The 17,026-nt window shown below is 38.7% G+C and overlaps 2 protein-coding genes and 1 non-coding gene across 5 annotated transcripts; 2 read left to right on the forward strand and 1 right to left on the reverse strand.

The window, feature by feature from the left end:
• Positions 1-4,642: 4,642 nt before the first annotated feature.
• LOC104450455 (transcription factor TGA1) lies at positions 4,643-9,605 on the forward strand. Of its 3 annotated transcripts, XM_010065014.3 has the most exons (11): positions 4,643-5,086; positions 5,363-5,475; positions 5,841-5,953; positions 6,872-7,041; positions 7,149-7,223; positions 7,455-7,514; positions 7,603-7,680; positions 7,806-7,869; positions 8,094-8,365; positions 8,501-8,728; positions 9,036-9,605. In XM_010065014.3, exons 3-11 carry the CDS (start codon positions 5,890-5,892, stop codon positions 9,186-9,188), a joined length of 1,164 nt encoding a protein of 387 aa, XP_010063316.1. In that variant the 5' UTR covers positions 4,643-5,086; positions 5,363-5,475; positions 5,841-5,889; the 3' UTR covers positions 9,189-9,605. The 3 variants fall into 3 exon arrangements, with proteins under 3 accessions (XP_010063316.1, XP_010063317.1, XP_010063319.1); XM_010065015.3 differs by lacking the exon at positions 5,363-5,475 and having other exon boundaries at positions 4,644-5,086; XM_010065017.3 differs by lacking the exons at positions 5,363-5,475; positions 5,841-5,953 and having other exon boundaries at positions 4,644-5,086.
• A 642-nt stretch (positions 9,606-10,247) lies between these two features.
• Positions 10,248-12,992, forward strand: LOC104450456. The gene is made up of 5 exons (XM_039314890.1): positions 10,248-10,667; positions 10,801-10,866; positions 11,296-11,435; positions 11,917-12,054; positions 12,617-12,992. Exons 1-5 carry the CDS (start codon positions 10,397-10,399, stop codon positions 12,818-12,820), a joined length of 819 nt encoding a protein of 272 aa, XP_039170824.1. The 5' UTR covers positions 10,248-10,396; the 3' UTR covers positions 12,821-12,992.
• Positions 12,993-13,567: 575 nt separating this feature from the next.
• Positions 13,568-13,639, reverse strand: TRNAW-CCA. The gene has a single exon. It is a non-coding gene; the product is annotated as a tRNA-Trp (tRNA).
• Positions 13,640-17,026: the final 3,387 nt, after the last annotated feature.

Here is a 17,026-nt window from a genome sequence, read left to right on the forward strand (position 1 = left end):
TCCTGTGTTTGGTTAAGCATAAGATAGAATAAAGTCTGAGACATATGTCGTTCGAATCAAATAATTTATTAAGGCATGCTTAGTTTGTGCAATTAGTACAATTGTCAACTTCATCCTTGTAGTTATCAATCACATAAACATTGAAGCGTGTAAAGCTAAGTTTGGTGGACAAGATAAAAATCAAGATAGGATAAAGTTTATCATATTGTATTCGGTTCATGCCCAAGATAAAATGAAGTCACTTACATATGTTGTCCATGCTAAATAATAGACAAGATATGATATGACAATATTCAGCTTTATTATTACAATTCACTAAACAAAGGGAGAAAATACCCAAAAGTCAAAAACTTATTACATTGGTATTAATTTAGTTCATTCTACCAATTTAGGGTGAAAATTGTTGATGTGGATACCAGTCATCTTACGTGACACAACCGGCAAGCCTTTGCATTTACCAATCTTATAATTTTATTAAATTTTTATTATTTTTTTTCTTTTCTCTCCTTTCTTTTTCCTAATTGTGGGTCAGTGAGGTCACCTAGATCAGGCAAGGGCCATCTCCCCAAAAAGGGTATGAGATATAGTAAAACTCATAAATTTTATATTATATCCTATCTTAACTAGAAATCTAAATGACCAAGCAATTTAAGATTTTTTTTTCCTCTTTCAACCTACTTTTGGAAAGGGTTCTGCAATTTGGGATTATGTTAGCCACAATTCATATATCTATTTACTTTCTAAATCCTTTTTTTTTCAAAAAACAATATTATTATCTCCTCTTGGCCCCTGATTGATTTAGTATCATCACAAGTATGCCAAGCACACTTATTTACATATATCGACACTCATAGAAAGTTCAACACTTATAATCAAATTATACAATTCCTAGGACTTAATCAATCGTTCAATTTTATTGGACAGATTATAAAGGCCCGCTCAATAATCTCACAGCTTCCCGATCATGAAAGCTATTTAGATGTCCAAACTATTCCGATTGCGCATTTGATATCGGACAGAGATGGGGTCACAGAATCCAATGATTGTGCTCTCATTGAGGAGATCTATCAGTAAAATTAGGTTTCGCAGGAGAGAGCACTTGTTCCAAATTTTTATTTTTTTTCGAAAAGGATTGGCACTTTTACAATTTCCGTATTTAAAATTTCAATAATATATATTCATCTTTTTCAGCTAATCTATTGGCATCTCTTCTTCTGGTTCCCATCACAATTATCGAATCTGAGTGGATTCTTTTTTGGTAATTATTTATTTCAATTCCTTAACAAACCAAACCCCATTAGATGATTAAAAAGATGGATGGAATGAATCACGCCGCAACACCCACTTTGGAAAGGCAATTTATATTATTTTGGACTGACTTTGCTTCTTTTTTCTCCCTCTTTTCCTCTTTCCCCTCCAGCAAATTACTTTTCATTGCATTTTGTAGAAAAGACATGCACAAGGAGCACGCAAAGTGGGATTTTGCAAAGTTGGCATTCTAGATTTTAATTTGGTGCTGGTGATTTAGTGGACTCCATCATACACAAGAAGATGGAGATATTAACATTTATATATACGTATATATTTATTATAATATATATATATATAGTGAGAATGGTTTCAAAAATTCTGGAATAATTTACAAGTTGTGGGTGCAAATTGTAGACACCTTTTTGACTTAGTTGAGAAGTGAGTACTCTTTTCTTTTTCCAACTACTGGACTTAAAAATGGCGTGAAGAATCTAAACATTCATTATTCTTTGACGGCTGAAAAGCTCTTCGATTAATGAAATTTTTCTTTCTCTTTTATAACGCGAGATACTCGAACATTTTATTAATAATCAGTGTTATTCACCGTCAGATGCTCCTTAGTTTGTGACGGACAAAGACTCCTTTTGAGAAAAAGTTGATTATACATATCCTTTTCCTTTTTTATGTGGTTATGTCGTTATTGTAATGAGATTATAATTGACTGAAGTAAGTTCACACACATCCACTTAAGTATCTTTCTCCATGATTCCAACTATTAACATTTAAGAGTTACGAGAAGATAATATTTGATTCTATAAATCAATGTTTCCAAGACGTTGCACCCATCGCCACATGTCTACAACATCGAGCTTTTTGGCATAAAACTAGTTAGAATTTAATCAAAACCTTATCGATTGTAAAGAAAGGAAAGGTTGATGATAGAAAATGAAAATGACTTGAGCACAATTTTTTTTTTTTTTTTATAAATTTATTGTCCAGTGATGGAATTCAACTAAATTAGCATGTCTTCTTTACCTAAAGAGGGGAATCATACGTAGTTATCTGAGAAAATGAACCGTGATGGTGGTGATACCCGATCCTATTTTAAAATATTCTGTAGTACTACTTCTTAATAAACTTTAGATTATTCAATAAGTGAAAGGAAGTTTGCCATTGTCCTTTCGAATATAGGGAATAGATTAAAATTGCAGCACGTTGATGTTATCCAAAAACCATGTACCGGGGGCCATAAGATGTAGCAATAAATTTAGCCCATGATGATTTTTTTTTTCGTTCGTGATGATTTAAGAGCGAGAAAACAAGTCGACATAAGTTATGCGCGCAGCACAATCTCCATACACGTGCATAATAGTAAAAGAGTGACCCAATAGGTTTAGTTCGAATTCCGTCCCGAATTTTTTTATTCTAAAAAATAACAATTTTAGGTACAGTGCAAATCCACTCCGAACTTCTTCTTTTTTTTATCTAAAAACAAAACCTCAATTTTTTTTTTTATCCAATCCCAAATCTACACTGGACTTTTTTTCAAAAAAAAAAAAAAGCACACACTTTAACTCTAATCCCAAATCTGCCTCTAACTTTTCTTAGCCTAAAATAAACCGCAAACTTTCTATCTAATCTTATTTTGCCCTTATTAACCGTCTATCCGAGAAAACCCATTAGTTGTTTGACATAACATTTCCACATCGATATTAATTCTACATTAGTAAAGTGATGTGAAAAAACTTTCCAAAATGAAACTGTTATTTGATATGAAAATTAAGGACGACTAACGGTGATTTTTGGACAGAGAATTAACGGGGCTAATTTGGAACTAGAGTTAAAGTTAGCAAAAAAAAAATTTTAGATAAAAAAAGTTTGGGTAGATGTAGGATTAAACTTAAAATTGAGTTTTTTTGGGGGGGGTATAAAAAAAAAGTTCAAGGCTAAACCTAGAGTTGGGATTTCTTTGAAGGTAGTGAGATGAAAAAGGTTTGCAGGATTCATTTTAAGCAAAACATATTTTCTGATGAGCGACCCAATCAGAAGGTAGACCGTTTAATCCGCGCGCCTTGCAAAGTCAAGGGATTCTAAGCGAGTAAGCGAAAGTGGAAAATTGATTGTCAAGAAAGTGTGGCGCTGTGATAATTACTGCGCATATCCAAATTCTAAAAGCGTCCACAACACCAAAATGAAATTTGACTTGAGGGGTACTTAATGAATAGGACGAAAAATTAGGACCACAGTCAGCGTGCATCCCTTTTTCTGAAACGATAATCACGTGGCGAGTCCTGCAACTTATCAGATTCGTACACTTATGTACTACCTGATTACTCTTAAGGGAAATTTTTTAAAAGAATCATAAATATATGATACTTGTATCTATTCAGTTACAATTATTTTAATTTCGTTAATTTAATCATAAACTTTTTAAAAATTTGTTGACTGAGTCATTCTAACTAATTTTGATCAAAATTATTAACACGAGTCTCAGTCGTTTTTATGTAGAACGGTTGGTTGGCACTAATATGGATAATTTTTGTATTTTTAAAAAAAAAAAAAAAACATTTCATTTTTTTCTCTTTGCTTTTCTTTTTGATTATGCTAGCGAGGGTCACCAACGACTATCACCGGCCATGAAGGCCTTCCCCAAACTAGGGGAGGGTCACTTCGCCCATGGCCAGTGAGGCCATTGCAACCTCCACCCAAGCCAAATTACGGCAAAGTTGCACAATTAAAAAAAAAAAAAAGAGACAAATATAAAAAATAAAAATAAAAATTTATAAAAATTTATCCACTTCGAGAGACAGTCATGTCGGATAAGATGATTGGTGTCCATGTTAAGAATTTCCACTCAAAATTGATTAAAATGACCTAATTGGCAAATTGTCAAAAGATTTTAGGTTAAATTAACAAAATTGAAAGATTTATGACTGAATTAACACTAATAATATAGGTTTAGACTCTCTTTTTTTCCCTAAGTTTTTGGACTTAAGTGCACAAAATGGATGAGTTTTAAACTTGTCTTGCAATTATCCCACTAAAGGCAGTAGAGATAAATTTTAATTCACCTCACTTAAATCAAGAAAATCGCCATCCCATGCTCCAGATTGTACTTATTCACTCATGCGTACATTAGAAGATCTGTCATTTCATCCACCAAAAAAAAAATTCTTGCATGTAAATCACTCAAGTCAACATGCAAGAATTTCCATCAATCCAAGAAAATTCCGTTGCGGGCGCTCCTGGTGTCCTATGAAGTGATCGTCGTTCAAAGATGCTCCAAAGCGTATGCTGGTGGAGCGCATGTTAAGGGTGTCGGTTTTCAGTCCCCTCCGCTTTTGCTTTTCAAAGATGTGGGGGGGGTCGTTTTGCGGTGGCTGTGGGATGTGGCTGGTGCGCCCATCTCCGATCGCTTTGCTTGCTTCCTTATGAAAACTCTTCTCCTTCACAGTGGGAACATCGAGACCCGTCTTCTTTTTTATCAGCTGATAAGCCTACTAAAGGCCGGAAGAGTATCTTGCTTTTGATCACTCCTTTTGTTCCTTTCTTGATAATTGTTGCTCTGGCCATTAATTTATCATTATTGGCCTTGCATTTGCTTTATGGTTTTTTGTTTGCTTTTGGAGGGACCAGCAACAACGACCCTTGGAGGACCTGGGGGAGTGGTCCGATATAAAGCCTCTTCTTTTAGTACTCCCCCAGTCCACCACCACCACAGCACCTGCGCTTTCTTGAGTTTTTTTGCCCTCTGTAGTTGCACGCGAAGAAGCGCTGAGTTCTTGGTCAAAGTCTAGCAGTTTCGGGTTCTCCATCAATCGAGTCGGAGTGGGAGGTAATCTGATTCTTGAGCTCTTAGAAGTTTGTGCAAGGATCGTATTCTTGTTGGTTATATTCGAGAATTCGGCAGCAGATGATACGGTCGTACTTTGATCAAGACATTTCTTTGGAAAATAGTTTCATGTTTTTCAGCAACTTTCGTTCAACTAGGCTCTTCCCTAATGAGTTCGTATGTTGAAAATACACCAGGTTGCTGTTAATATTCCCTGGTCTTCGTTGTTAATGAATGGAATTCTGTCTGCTTTGCCTTGTTTCTGTCGCTCCTGTTCAGTAAGCAAATTGTTTTGGGGAGCTAGATTATTGAAGGATGCTGTGAAACAGTTCCGGTGAAATAAGCCAAATCAGATTCTTATTCATCCCTCCGGTGATGTAGCTAATTAACATGTGAGTTGTCTTGTGTGTGGTACAGTTCTATGACAGTTGAAGCTTACTTAAGAAATCGGTTGCATGCTCACTCAATTTAGATTTTCCTTGGTGGCACTCGAAGAATTGTAGTTGCAATCTACTTTGGCAATTATTGAATATAGAATAACAAAACAGGTCCTTTGATGAGTCGTTGACTAAAATCATGAAGTTGTGAAGCCAAGCTTCCTCTCTAGATCTCTTGTCTCTGTTTTTAACTAAAATTTGTAATTTGATTACATTTCCAGATATCCTCGTGAATTGATTCATGAGTAGGTTGAGAACTTATCTGTCTCATAAATCTGAAAAACTATTGCTTCATCCTTCCCTTCAACTTGATTTTGCAGAAAATGAGCACAAATGGTTTGCTGAAGTTTGACCAAAGTCTTTAGTGAGATGGTTGCTGTCTCCCCGTTCTCCTCCAAACAGATGTCTGATCAAATAACTTACTTGACCGCCAGTCCGTTCTTCTTTTCCCTCTTTTCTTTATGTTTCGATGATAAGCAAACACCTAGCGTTAATTGGTTCTTGCAAACTTGAGTGGCATTTGGAAAGAAAACCTGTAGATATCAAGTAAATGATATAGATCATCTTATTCTCTTGGTTGAATTCAGTGTTAGTTTCCATGAGAGCCTTAAAGTCTTACCTGCAAGGGACGAAAGTCATAACAACATTAGAATCTTTTTCTTTCAAGGATCTGATATCTGATCTTTGGGACTTTTTTTTCCAGGAAGTTCAGAAGATCTGACATCGTTGCTTAGTCGTAAAAATGATAATTTTAATAGGCACGGCATAAGAATTCACTTATAACATAGAGTGAAGATATGTAACAAAGATAGATGAACTGCATTTCGTTTATTGATTCTCGTCTTTGCAAAGATGTGCAAATTTGTTTCCCATTCGCACCTAGAAAAGCAAGAAAAAGAAATTTGTACATGCAAGGAACTCAACAGATGCTTTGGTTTTTCATGAAACAATGAAGCTTCTGCAGTGCTCCGAAACTCCCTTGAAAAGAGCCAAAAACCATTACCACCATCATTCACGAAAAAAAAGAAAAATAGAATGCTAAGCCACTGCAACAATCAACGCCATCAAGTTTGCCATTTGATGGAGCATAAATAAAACTTTCCAATTAGACGAATAAAATTTCATAATTCAGTATCGAATAGTAGTTGTCTGAGTTGTCTTGTACATTTAAGCTTCTCCGTTGACAGCTTAACCGGCGATGCAGTTTCCATAATGTCCCATTCATGGTGTGAGGACTCTGTGGTATTAGCTTCAAAGATGCTTCTGGCTTGTGATGACCAGAACAGCAAAGCGTTGTTATTTTGTCTAACTGCAAATATTTACCTTTCCTTTTCTTTTCCTTTCTGGTCAGGTATGAACTCTCCTTTAGCCCAGCTTGTTAACCCAAGAAGGATGCACACCTACGAGCCATTTGACCAGTTCCCCATGTGGGGAGACACCTTCAAAGCTGACAAGGTCAAAAATCTCGAGGCATCGTCATCTGTGATCGTGCATGCAGTAGATGATGGATTGGACAAGAAGGTGAACCGAATCTCATAAAGTCTTATGATATATTTTTCTTTTCTTCATTCTGTGTGCTTTGAGTATTTCCAGGTCATGACTGATTTCCTCAGCATTTAATTTCGCAGTTTGAATATGTTTCTCATGAATCGGCAGAAAATTCCAGCTCCAGGAGCGATCAAGAAGCAAATAGACCTGACAAGGTGAACAGCTTTGCCTACATCTTACGTATATGAACGGCACTTTGTTTCCAGGATGTGATCAATGATTCATGTTCCATCTAAACCGCTGCCAAGCAAGCTTTCTCTACATCCAACATGACTTTGCATCGAGCAACCATAAACGCTAATTTAAGATTGCTTTGCCTAGAATTAAACTCTCGGTACAACATTATTTTGTGTCGATCTATTCAAACTTGTGCATCGACTGTGCAGGTACAGAGACGTCTAGCACAGAACCGTGAAGCTGCTCGAAAAAGCCGTCTGCGGAAAAAGGTAGAAAAGAAAACGCACTCCTGTTCACTTCATTGTAGTTTTGTCGGACTTTCAAGTTAAGGATTTGGATCTAAGTTTTCTCTTTCAGAAATATGTACAACAACTAGAATCAAGCCGCTTGAAGCTAGCACAGTTGGAGCTGGAACTCGGGAGAGCTAGGCAGCAAGTAAGGCCTATATCAACTCTTTTAACAGCTTCTCATCACGTCATTCTTTCTACTGTAATGCTTTTTAGTGTGGCATTGGTAGTGTACTATCTTTCTAACGGACCAGATGAATTTTCTCTATCTAGGGGTTGCTCTTGGGAAATGGATTCGACGCTACTCACTTCGGATTCTCCAGAACAGTCCACTCGGGTTCGTCTTCTCCTAAATCTGGCAACTGTTTTGGTGCTTATTTATGGCGACCCTGCTTAACACTAAGCAAGTTAAAACTGATTGGCATTTTTAAAGCCTTTTATGATTCCAAACATAAGGTGTCACCTCTCTGCTGCCAAATAGATGGATGAATCAGCAAGTAATGACGTAATTCCCGGTACTCACATTCTTCAAAGAAATTAACTTTAGTGATTATCTCCCAGGAATTGCCACATTCGAGATGGAATATGCACACTGGGTCGAAGAGCAACAAAGAAAGACTTGTGAACTTGGGACTGCGCTGCAAGGCCATGTAGGCGATGTGGAGCTTCGATTCATGGTAGAAAGCAGCTTGAAACACTATTATGAACTTTTCCGCATGAAAGCAGAAGCTGCCAAGGCCGACGTATTCTTTTTGATGTCCGGCGCATGGAGGACATCAGCAGAGCGGTTTTTCCTTTGGATTGGAGGATTTCGTCCATCGGAACTGCTGAATGTAAGAATTTCCTTCCCTCTTGCCTTTCCATTCGATGCTTCCTTTGCGAGAGCAAAGTTTCCTCCAATCCAAAGAATCTTTTGCCTGTGCAAAGAAGAATTGCTATCAAAACCTCAGTCGTCGATTCTCCAACAGGTTCTACTGCCACAAATTGAGCTCTTGACCGAAGAGCAGATGCTGCAATTGTGCAACCTCCGACATTTGTCCCAGCAAGCTGAAGAGGCTCTATCTAAAGGAATGGAAAAACTTCAGCAGAATTTAGCTCAGGAAGTCGCCGATGACCAACTAGGCGCAGGGAATTATAGCTCTGAGGTGGCTGCTGCTATGGAGAAATTGGGAGCATTGGAGGACTTTGTGAGCCAGGTGATGTCCACTTATCGAACTTGTGCCGCTCCTGGCGGCATTCTTGATTTATTACATTAGTAGGTAGGTTTATTGTTGGAATGGATCCAACCCAAATCAATTCAAGTCATTAGGTGCAGGGCTTGACGCAACAATCTCATTCAATTCAAACGAAATCGAAAATGCTTGTGCCAGAAATCTGAGTAGCAAGGGATTTGATTGCCTGATGCCTACTAGTCTCTGTACTGTTTTCCCTAAGTCTGTTCGCTTTGCTCATCGACCCCATTTGATCTGCTGACATGCCATTTTTTCGTTTCTGCATAAACAGGCGGATCATCTTCGACAGCAGACTATGCAGCGGACGTATCTCTTTCTAACCACCCGCCAAGCAGCCCGTGCATTGCTCGTCCTCGGAACATTTTGGCACCGCCTTCGTGCACTGAGCGCTCTGTGGACCACCCGTCCTCAGGATCCCGCCTAAGCCAATCGACTCCAGGACAGCGTTTCAGGAAAAGAAGGCCTTCATTGCTGGAAAGAGTCCCCTGCGAGCGAGCAAGGCAGGAACTAAAACTTGCTGCTGTCAGTTCTGTTAACTGCATCGGATGTGCCTACTGTAATCAAGGACTCCCAAGTTCGGATCATTGTGAATATAGCGATAAGCTGCGCATGCGATAAATAGCTAGGCACGGTAGTTCTTCCGCGGCGCGCGATGTTATTGTATACATAGTAAATGTCTTTCCAATGACGCTCGCATTGCAGGCTTCATTTGAATGGAGTTTGCAGCATGATTCGGCTTGTGTAAATTTCTGCTAATTTGAAAGTAGTTGCCCGGTGTTGTTGTATCTGATGGAAGGAAACTCCCAATCATTATATCGAGTACAACCTTTTTTTTTTTTTTATGGTCAGTGAGTACTTTATTTTGGGAGAGTAAATTGAGTTTTGATGTTGAGAGGAAATGGGCCGTTTGAGAAAGTGGAGTTCTTAATTTTAAAGATCATGGACATGGAGATCTTTAGAAATTAAAAAAAAAAAAAAAAATCAGTTTAATAACTTGACAAAGTGATAAGATATTAAACCAAAAGAGGGGTTTTGCTTTTGGCTCTTGATATTTTGAACTTAAAATCGACTTAAAACATCTCAAATCATTTGGATATAAGAATAATAAAATCCAAATCAGCTCCTTGTTTTTAATAATTTCGTTTGAAATCATCAAAATAATCTTCTTGTTCCTGGGCAAGAAATTTTTAGACAGAACTTTTTGGGCCGTTTTAAATTAAAATCAATTTTGGCTGCGTAATCATTGTTTTTTATCTACTTTCAATTAGATGTAAAATCGTCTTATCGACCTTAAAATGATTTCTTTATTTTCTCTATATTAATAGGGTGGGGAGAATATTATTAAGAGTCGCAATTTCCCAATGGACAATAAATGCCACACATTGGGCGAACAAATACAAAATAAAATAAATAAATAAATAAAAAGCCTCGCGAAGAAAAACCATCCACAAAATTCCCGCGAAAAATACGATAAAGAAATGGAAGGGAAAAAAAGAAAAGGGGAATTAGATTCAGTTAGATTCCGTTGGTCCATTCGTTCATCGCCTTCGACTCCGAAACCCTAATACGGATTCATCGCCGATCGAGAAATCCGATCGCCGGGAGAGATCGAGAAGGTTGGGTGGGGAAGCCATGAGCAACCTGCGATCGGTCTGTCGTCCCCACGCGGTGTTCGCTTCCATCGCGTGTTGCCGGAGCCAAGCTCGAGCCCGATCGAAGGTGACTAGGGTCCCGTTCCAGAGCTCGAGCGGCGAGCCTCCCCGGTTGAATTCTCCGTCGTCCTTCGTGTTCACTTGGAGCAATTCGGAGAGAGCTGAGCCGAAGTGGTTTAAAGCCAACCAGAGGAGGACTATGGTCAAGGCTTCGAGCTGGACCGAGGAGAGATCGCCGTACGAGACCTTGGGTAATTTGAATCTGAAGTCTTGGTAAATTTCGCGGGCGGAAGATGTGATCTTTTTCGCAATGCGAGGGTCTGATTTTTTTAGTTGATGGATTTGGCGGCAAATTGCTGTTTGTTGATCTCTGCAGAGTTGGAGAGAATGCGGATGACGAGCAGATAAAGATTGCCTACAGACGGTTGGCAAAGTATTATCATCCGGATGGTTTGTTCCTCTATCTTGATTGGGTGTCTTATAATGCATAAAATAAAAATAAAATTTGCTTTATGAATTACAAAGTTGCGAAATTCATTTTGCTTATGAACTTATTTGGGCTAAACAAAATTAGAAGGAATTATCAAGCTGGTAGTTTATTTTGTCTTGTTACGGTTTTGCTCCTTGCTTATCGCCATGAGGGCTTGATTGGTCGGGGTGAATCAATTGTTAGCAGCTATTTGTCACCAGAAAGATCAGTTGTAGTGGCATACAAGTAGTATTAGGAATGATAAGATGGTAGCTCACGGAGTATCTATAAGTGTGATTTAATCAATTCTTTGACGCCAGGATGCACCATTTCTGCAAGTTAGTGAGTTCGTTGCCTGTTCTCCTAGTGATCGGAAGTCTGAACTGATTTAATTTTCTTTTCTGGTAAAGTTTATGATGGTAGAGGCACACTTGAAGAAGGAGAAACCGCAGAAGCTAGATTTATCAAGATCCAAGCTGCTTACGAGTTGCTCATAGATGTGGAGAAGCGCAGGAAGTATGATATGGATAACCGGGTCAACCCTATGAAGGTTAGAGTTCGACTTGTCTACCGGGACTTTTTCTGGGCTTCATATGGTTTAAGATTTTTTCACTCTGTTGTTGTCTGTCATTGGTTTCTAAGCTTACACCAGCAGATGGTGACTAAATTCAAAATTGTATCTCCTTTCTTTTTAAGTAGCATGTGATCAGTGTCTCTGTAACAATATATCAATGAGGCAGCAGATCCTGAAATTTTAGTTCATTCACACTCTGTATGGCTTCAATGCTAAGCCAAATGCAGCATTTTTTTTTTGGTTTCACTTTTGAAAGTAAGCAGAGAAGAGAAGTGTCTTGCTTATTATTTTGCTTTCTGTCAATTTTTATCTTCAGGCTGATGGTTATTGTTAATTTGGTGGATCTCATTTCCCTTGTTTGTTCATTTAAAGTCTGCCTGGTGGAATTTTAGTGGTAGGGTACTACATAGCGTAGACATTCCGTACCAGCAATATCAGTTGAATTTTATTTTTCCAGGCATCTCAAGCATGGATGGAGTGGCTTATGAAGAAGCGGAAGGCATTTGATCAGCGTGGTGATATGGCAATTGCAGCTTGGGCTGAGCAGCAGCAACGTGAAATGAATCTCCGAGCACGACGGCTTGCACGTTCCAAGGTATTTGAGTAATTTCATGAACACATGAGCAGACTGACCTTCAGGTTAAAGGGACAATTTATTTGAGGGAAACAGGGGATTCTGCAATGAACAACAGCAAAGTGAGAATTAACATGTACAGTGTCAACAAGACCATGCTTCAGCTGATGGAATGATTAAAATAATGATTAGACCTGGGAATACGTGGGTAAGCGAAAAGTTAGTTGATTAAAACCTTCATCCAGCAATTTGAAAGCTGTCTGGCAGTGGGAGTGGCGGCTAAAACAGTTGTCTGTTTCTCATCTTCCTCTTGGAAACTCTTTTCTTAATTGCAAACTCACAGAAGATCTGAAACAAAGGATTTGAGATTAATCCTTTAAAGTCCAATTCTTTCTTCAGATCCCCCTACCAGAACTTCTGTGGATGTCTTTTCAGCTGGGCCGTTGTCTCTTTTCCTTCTTGATTTTTGGGTCAGAAGTGGTGTTGTTTGATAACATTGCTCTTTTCTCGTGATCTTTGTTGGTGTTTATTATATTGCATGAGCAAGCCAACTGATAATGTATACATTCCAATGCATGTCTAGATCGACCCAGAAGAGGAGAGAAGGATACTGGCTAAAGAGAAGAAGGCATCCAGGGAATATTTCACCAACACTCTTAAACGCCACACACTTGTCCTGAAGAAGAGAGATCTGATGAGAAAGAAAGCAGAAGAGGAACGGAAGAAGGTTATCGGTCAGCTTTTAGCGGCGGAGGGCCTCGAGCTTGACACAGATGATGATGAATGAAACACAGTAAAATTGTTTGTCGGCTGATCCATGTAAATGTGGCTTTGGAACGTATGTAATTGTTCCTCCTACTGAAGATCAATGTTTATATATAGTGATATCAGAGTGTAAAAAAGAAAATGAAAAATGAAGGATTCGTTTATATGAAGTGTTGGGGTTTTTCATCCTGTCACTTTGATTGAATCTGTCAGAGGACAAAAGTAGGAAGTGCCCATGGAAGTTCTGATGGTCCAAAACAGCGAAATTTGCACTGAAGGATGAAATTAGGAAACTATCTTAAAGCAAAACCGGGTGAAATCTAATTGTGGGTAAGGCTTGAAGTGCAAAAAGAACAACTATGATTCCCATGAACTCGTCTTGCTTTTTCTCCTGCATTCGAGGTTGATTTCTTGTTCTCCTCTCGATACTCATTTGATATTCGCCAAAAAAGAAAAGAAACGAAGCAGATGCAACCACCCCGCAGGGGAGTATTATATGCAGAATGATTGTGTCCGATGATTGCCAATTAACTTAGTTCCAGTAAAAACATCGATCGCTTTGCATGCTCCACAAAGATTCATTCCTAGAGAAGTTCAACTGGAAAAGAGGAGCAACACAAATCTACAAACAAAGGAAATCCAGTGTTTGTCACAACATAACGTGAGACGAAAGGACAAGGTTGGTGGGCGATTGTAGCCGGAGCCAAGGTCTTGATTTGGAGCGGAAGAAAGCCTCAAGGAAAAAAGATGGGTGGAAATGTCAAGGATTTGAACCCGACGTGAATCGAACACGCAACCTTCTGATCTGGAGTCAGACGCGCTACCATTGCGCCACGGATCCACCGTTGGCTCTTAGCTGCTTAAAATCGTATTTAGACATACCAACAAATGCGGGCTGCCCATAAAAAAAGAATATATCGGTGTGGATGTGGGCCCCAAGATTCTGAAAATCGCATTACCAGCCTACTTTGTGTAGATATTAACCTTGCCACTTTGAAAGGAAAAGGACCCCATCACTTTTCATCCAACTATCTGGCTTTCAACAAATAGGTGATTAGTTGAGTGGTGCAAGACTTGATTTATAAATTGAAAGTCGTGGATTCAATTTTTTAATCTATCATTCCGTCTTGGAAATCTTAATTAGTTCGCAAAGGACAAGTTTGGACTTACTTGCATCACTATCGCCCAGTGGTGTAGTAATTTGTGCTACCAGACACCTTAAATTGACACATTCCAATAGTGAATGAGGCAATTCCTAACTCCATCCAAACACTTTCCTTCAAACAAAAACTTCTCCTTAACTTCTAGGTAATTGCTTCACTCCCTAAAGTTTAGGGAGAATTACTATGGGACCGCACGGTTTTGATGTTCTCACTTACTTCCATGGGTTAAGAAAAGAAGTCGGAAACGCTTGATGACTCTCATCATGCTTTGAGGATTCAATTTTATGTTTTTGGGATTCCTTTTTATATATATAACTTTATCATTCATTAGTTTCCGGTTATATCGCTAGGTCACTAGAGATGGGGTACCTAGAAGTGCAATGCACCTTATTTCCATAGTGCTTGAGGTCGATCCTTTTCATGTGACGTGCTGCATTTTGTAAATCTACGATTTAAATAGTCATGTGTCTTTTTGAGTGGGCTTTTGTCTAATTATAAATATAAGTGCTGACAAGAAACCCAGGCCCTTCATGGTGGCCCAAAGTCAACTTAATCCTCTGTTTTGGGTCCTCTTTCTTTTTTCTTTTTCTTTTTTTTTCATTTTGATGTTTAAAGAAAATATGAAATGAAAATGAAAAGGAAGGTCGTTTATTTTTTTTATTTATTTTTTTTTTTTTTTTTTTTCGCCCACTTTTGCAGCTAGGAGAACATAGAAGCAATGATTACCGGCGCCTACCGGTCACCACGAGGAGCCGCCTTCATAGGGCCATCGCAGCAGCCGCAACTCTTCCATCTCGCAAAGCTTTTTCCTTTTTCTCTGCTTCCCCTCTCCTTTTTTTTTTCCCTTTTTTTTTTCCCGTTTTTAGGATATAGATTAGACGGGGGCAAACTAGGGTACGGAAAGCGGAAAATAAAAAATAAAAGAATAAATCCGTTGTACGGTCACAATCAAAATTAATCAACAGATACTTTCTAACCAATTTTTTTTTTCCCTCGAAGTGCCGCCGCTTGTCATTAAAAGTTCTACCAAAAGTTTATTGGCATCTAGTTCTCAACTCATTGGAAGATTTTTACAACTTGGTACTGATAAAAAAATCCAAAATGTGGAGATTTTCAATGTAAGATGAGCCGGAGTAAAAGGGACCCGATTGAATGAGACATACAAGACAGATTGGGTATGAGAGGAAGTTTTATCGAGTATAGAGATGAGAGAATATCGAACTAAAAGAGCATTGTCGATTATAATGAGGGGGTGATCCAAGTGGGTAGAGATCTATTTATTTTTTTTCAAGATAATTAGTTTTAGTGAAATTTAGTAAGGAAGATTCTGAAATTCCGGAGAAGGATGCACCAAAAAGCGAACCTACTGTACCTTTGGCAATAATTGATTGTGGGATCACTTTTGAATTTAGGACGATGATTCTTTTGAAGGGGGCTACATACATTGTTCGTTGCATCAGTAGCCCGCAGTTGCACTTTTTCAGATGTTGCTCGTTTTCATAATTAAAGCGGTAGTTGGCCAGTCTTTCATGGCGACTTAGAAATTAACCAAGGATAAGACAAGTCTTCAAGGAGGGAAAGAGGGTGCTATTTACTCTCCCGAAGTCTGAACTGTAACTGTGATATTTAGTAGCTGTATGGCTAAATATCGAAAGTTACATGCTTGGTAATTCACATTTTGAAGCCTGCATTAATCTCAAAATTGAGTCGAGTGGTTTCGTCAAAGCTATCATAAACTATCGTGGCTTTGAAAGGGATGTTGTGGTATTGAGATGTTCCGAACATCTTTGTAACTATCGTAATTGAAATGATTGTGAGAAGACTATATCGGCATAGCAATTTTCATTGTCTTGACAGCTTCATCTTTTGAATAATTATAAGCTAGGAGTTTTCTCCGTATGTTTTGTCCCCTTTTTTTTTCTTCATGATTAAGATAGTACGGGTAGTGGTGGGACAATCAAACGTAAATAGCCCCCTAGAGCAGTACCATAAAAATCTCAAATTTTTCGATTTTTTTTCGGTTATGTTTTGATAGAATCATGTGGTGTGTAGCGAAACATACAAAAGTATCATTTGTGGACAAGATTATTATACAATCAAGAGAATTACGATAAGAACATGAAAGCTTTATTGTAATCCTGAGCTGGTGAAGAGTTGGAAAATAGAAAAGACTCGATATAAAGTGGGGGGGGTGAAGTTATGTCCTGGTCACCATCAACAATGAGGCATGTCACTTGTCAGGACCCGTTTGAAGGGGGGGAGGAACTCATGGCATCTCCACACCGTTTAAACATTACTGGAGGTTAACGTCCACTTTGGTGTGATGTTATTAGGGGATGTGGAGGAATGATGCCCCCACTTACACATGCACCTATTGAAGGGTTTCTAAAGAAAAGTCTTCAAAAATACCTTGGCCTTGTGAAAAAAGGGGGGCTCTCTGAATCAAAACCCTAATCATGAAAAGCCCCTAAAGTCTCTCCCTCTCTCTCTCTCTCTCTCTCTCTCTCTCTCTCTAGGTGCACCCTGTAGTTCTAAAGCCTATGGAGCACTTTGTCCTGCTTTCGTTTACTATAAATGCTACTTTGAGGGATTGAGATTGGTTCCAGAATTTGTATGGGTTTAGAAATTCCCTCTTTTAAGGGATGACAGGGGACTTGAAAAGAAAATAAAAAGTCACGTAGTGGGAAGGAATGGGAATCCTCAAGTGGGTTTTGCCCAGTTGAACCCAAAAGCAAGCCTCAACCAAAGTAATAAATAAATAAATAAAAAGGAGTGCTTGGATCCCTCTTTTGCCAGCGCCACTGGTCAAAGGTGGTCTATAGGGAGAGGGAAAAAGGGGCCTAAAGAAGAAGGACATGGTCTTTTGAGTTGCAATTGATTAATTTGGGGTCCTTCCTTCTCGTGTGACCATCCCTATTATTCACCGTTGTGATGATGGTTGGTTTTATAATAAAGGGCCTACTCTCAAGTAGTTTGACACCCACTAGTCACAGGTTCGGATCCCCATTCATTCCTCAGCATCGGAAGTTCATCTGTGGGGTGGGTTTGGCCGTGTCAAGACGTAA

The sequence above is a fragment of the Eucalyptus grandis genome, chromosome 6 (assembly GCF_016545825.1).
Source record: "Eucalyptus grandis isolate ANBG69807.140 chromosome 6, ASM1654582v1, whole genome shotgun sequence".
NCBI classification, from domain to species: Eukaryota; Viridiplantae; Streptophyta; class Magnoliopsida; order Myrtales; family Myrtaceae; genus Eucalyptus; species Eucalyptus grandis.

Excerpts from the sequence above, each read along its gene's own strand:
- LOC104450455 (XM_010065014.3), top strand. The coding sequence starts at position 5,890 with ATGGTTGCTGTCTCCCCGTTCTCCTCCAAACAGATGTCTGATCAAATA. Across the intron at positions 7,681-7,805 it reads TCGGGAGAGCTAGGCAGCAA|GGGTTGCTCTTGGGAAATGG; the intron begins GTAAGGCCTATA and ends TTCTCTATCTAG. Across the intron at positions 7,870-8,093 it reads CTCCAGAACAGTCCACTCGG|GAATTGCCACATTCGAGATG; the intron begins GTTCGTCTTCTC and ends ATTATCTCCCAG.
- LOC104450456 (XM_039314890.1), top strand. The coding sequence starts at position 10,397 with ATGAGCAACCTGCGATCGGTCTGTCGTCCCCACGCGGTGTTCGCTTCC. Across the intron at positions 10,668-10,800 it reads ATCGCCGTACGAGACCTTGG|AGAATGCGGATGACGAGCAG; the intron begins GTAATTTGAATC and ends GCAGAGTTGGAG. Across the intron at positions 12,055-12,616 it reads GACGGCTTGCACGTTCCAAG|ATCGACCCAGAAGAGGAGAG; the intron begins GTATTTGAGTAA and ends ATGCATGTCTAG.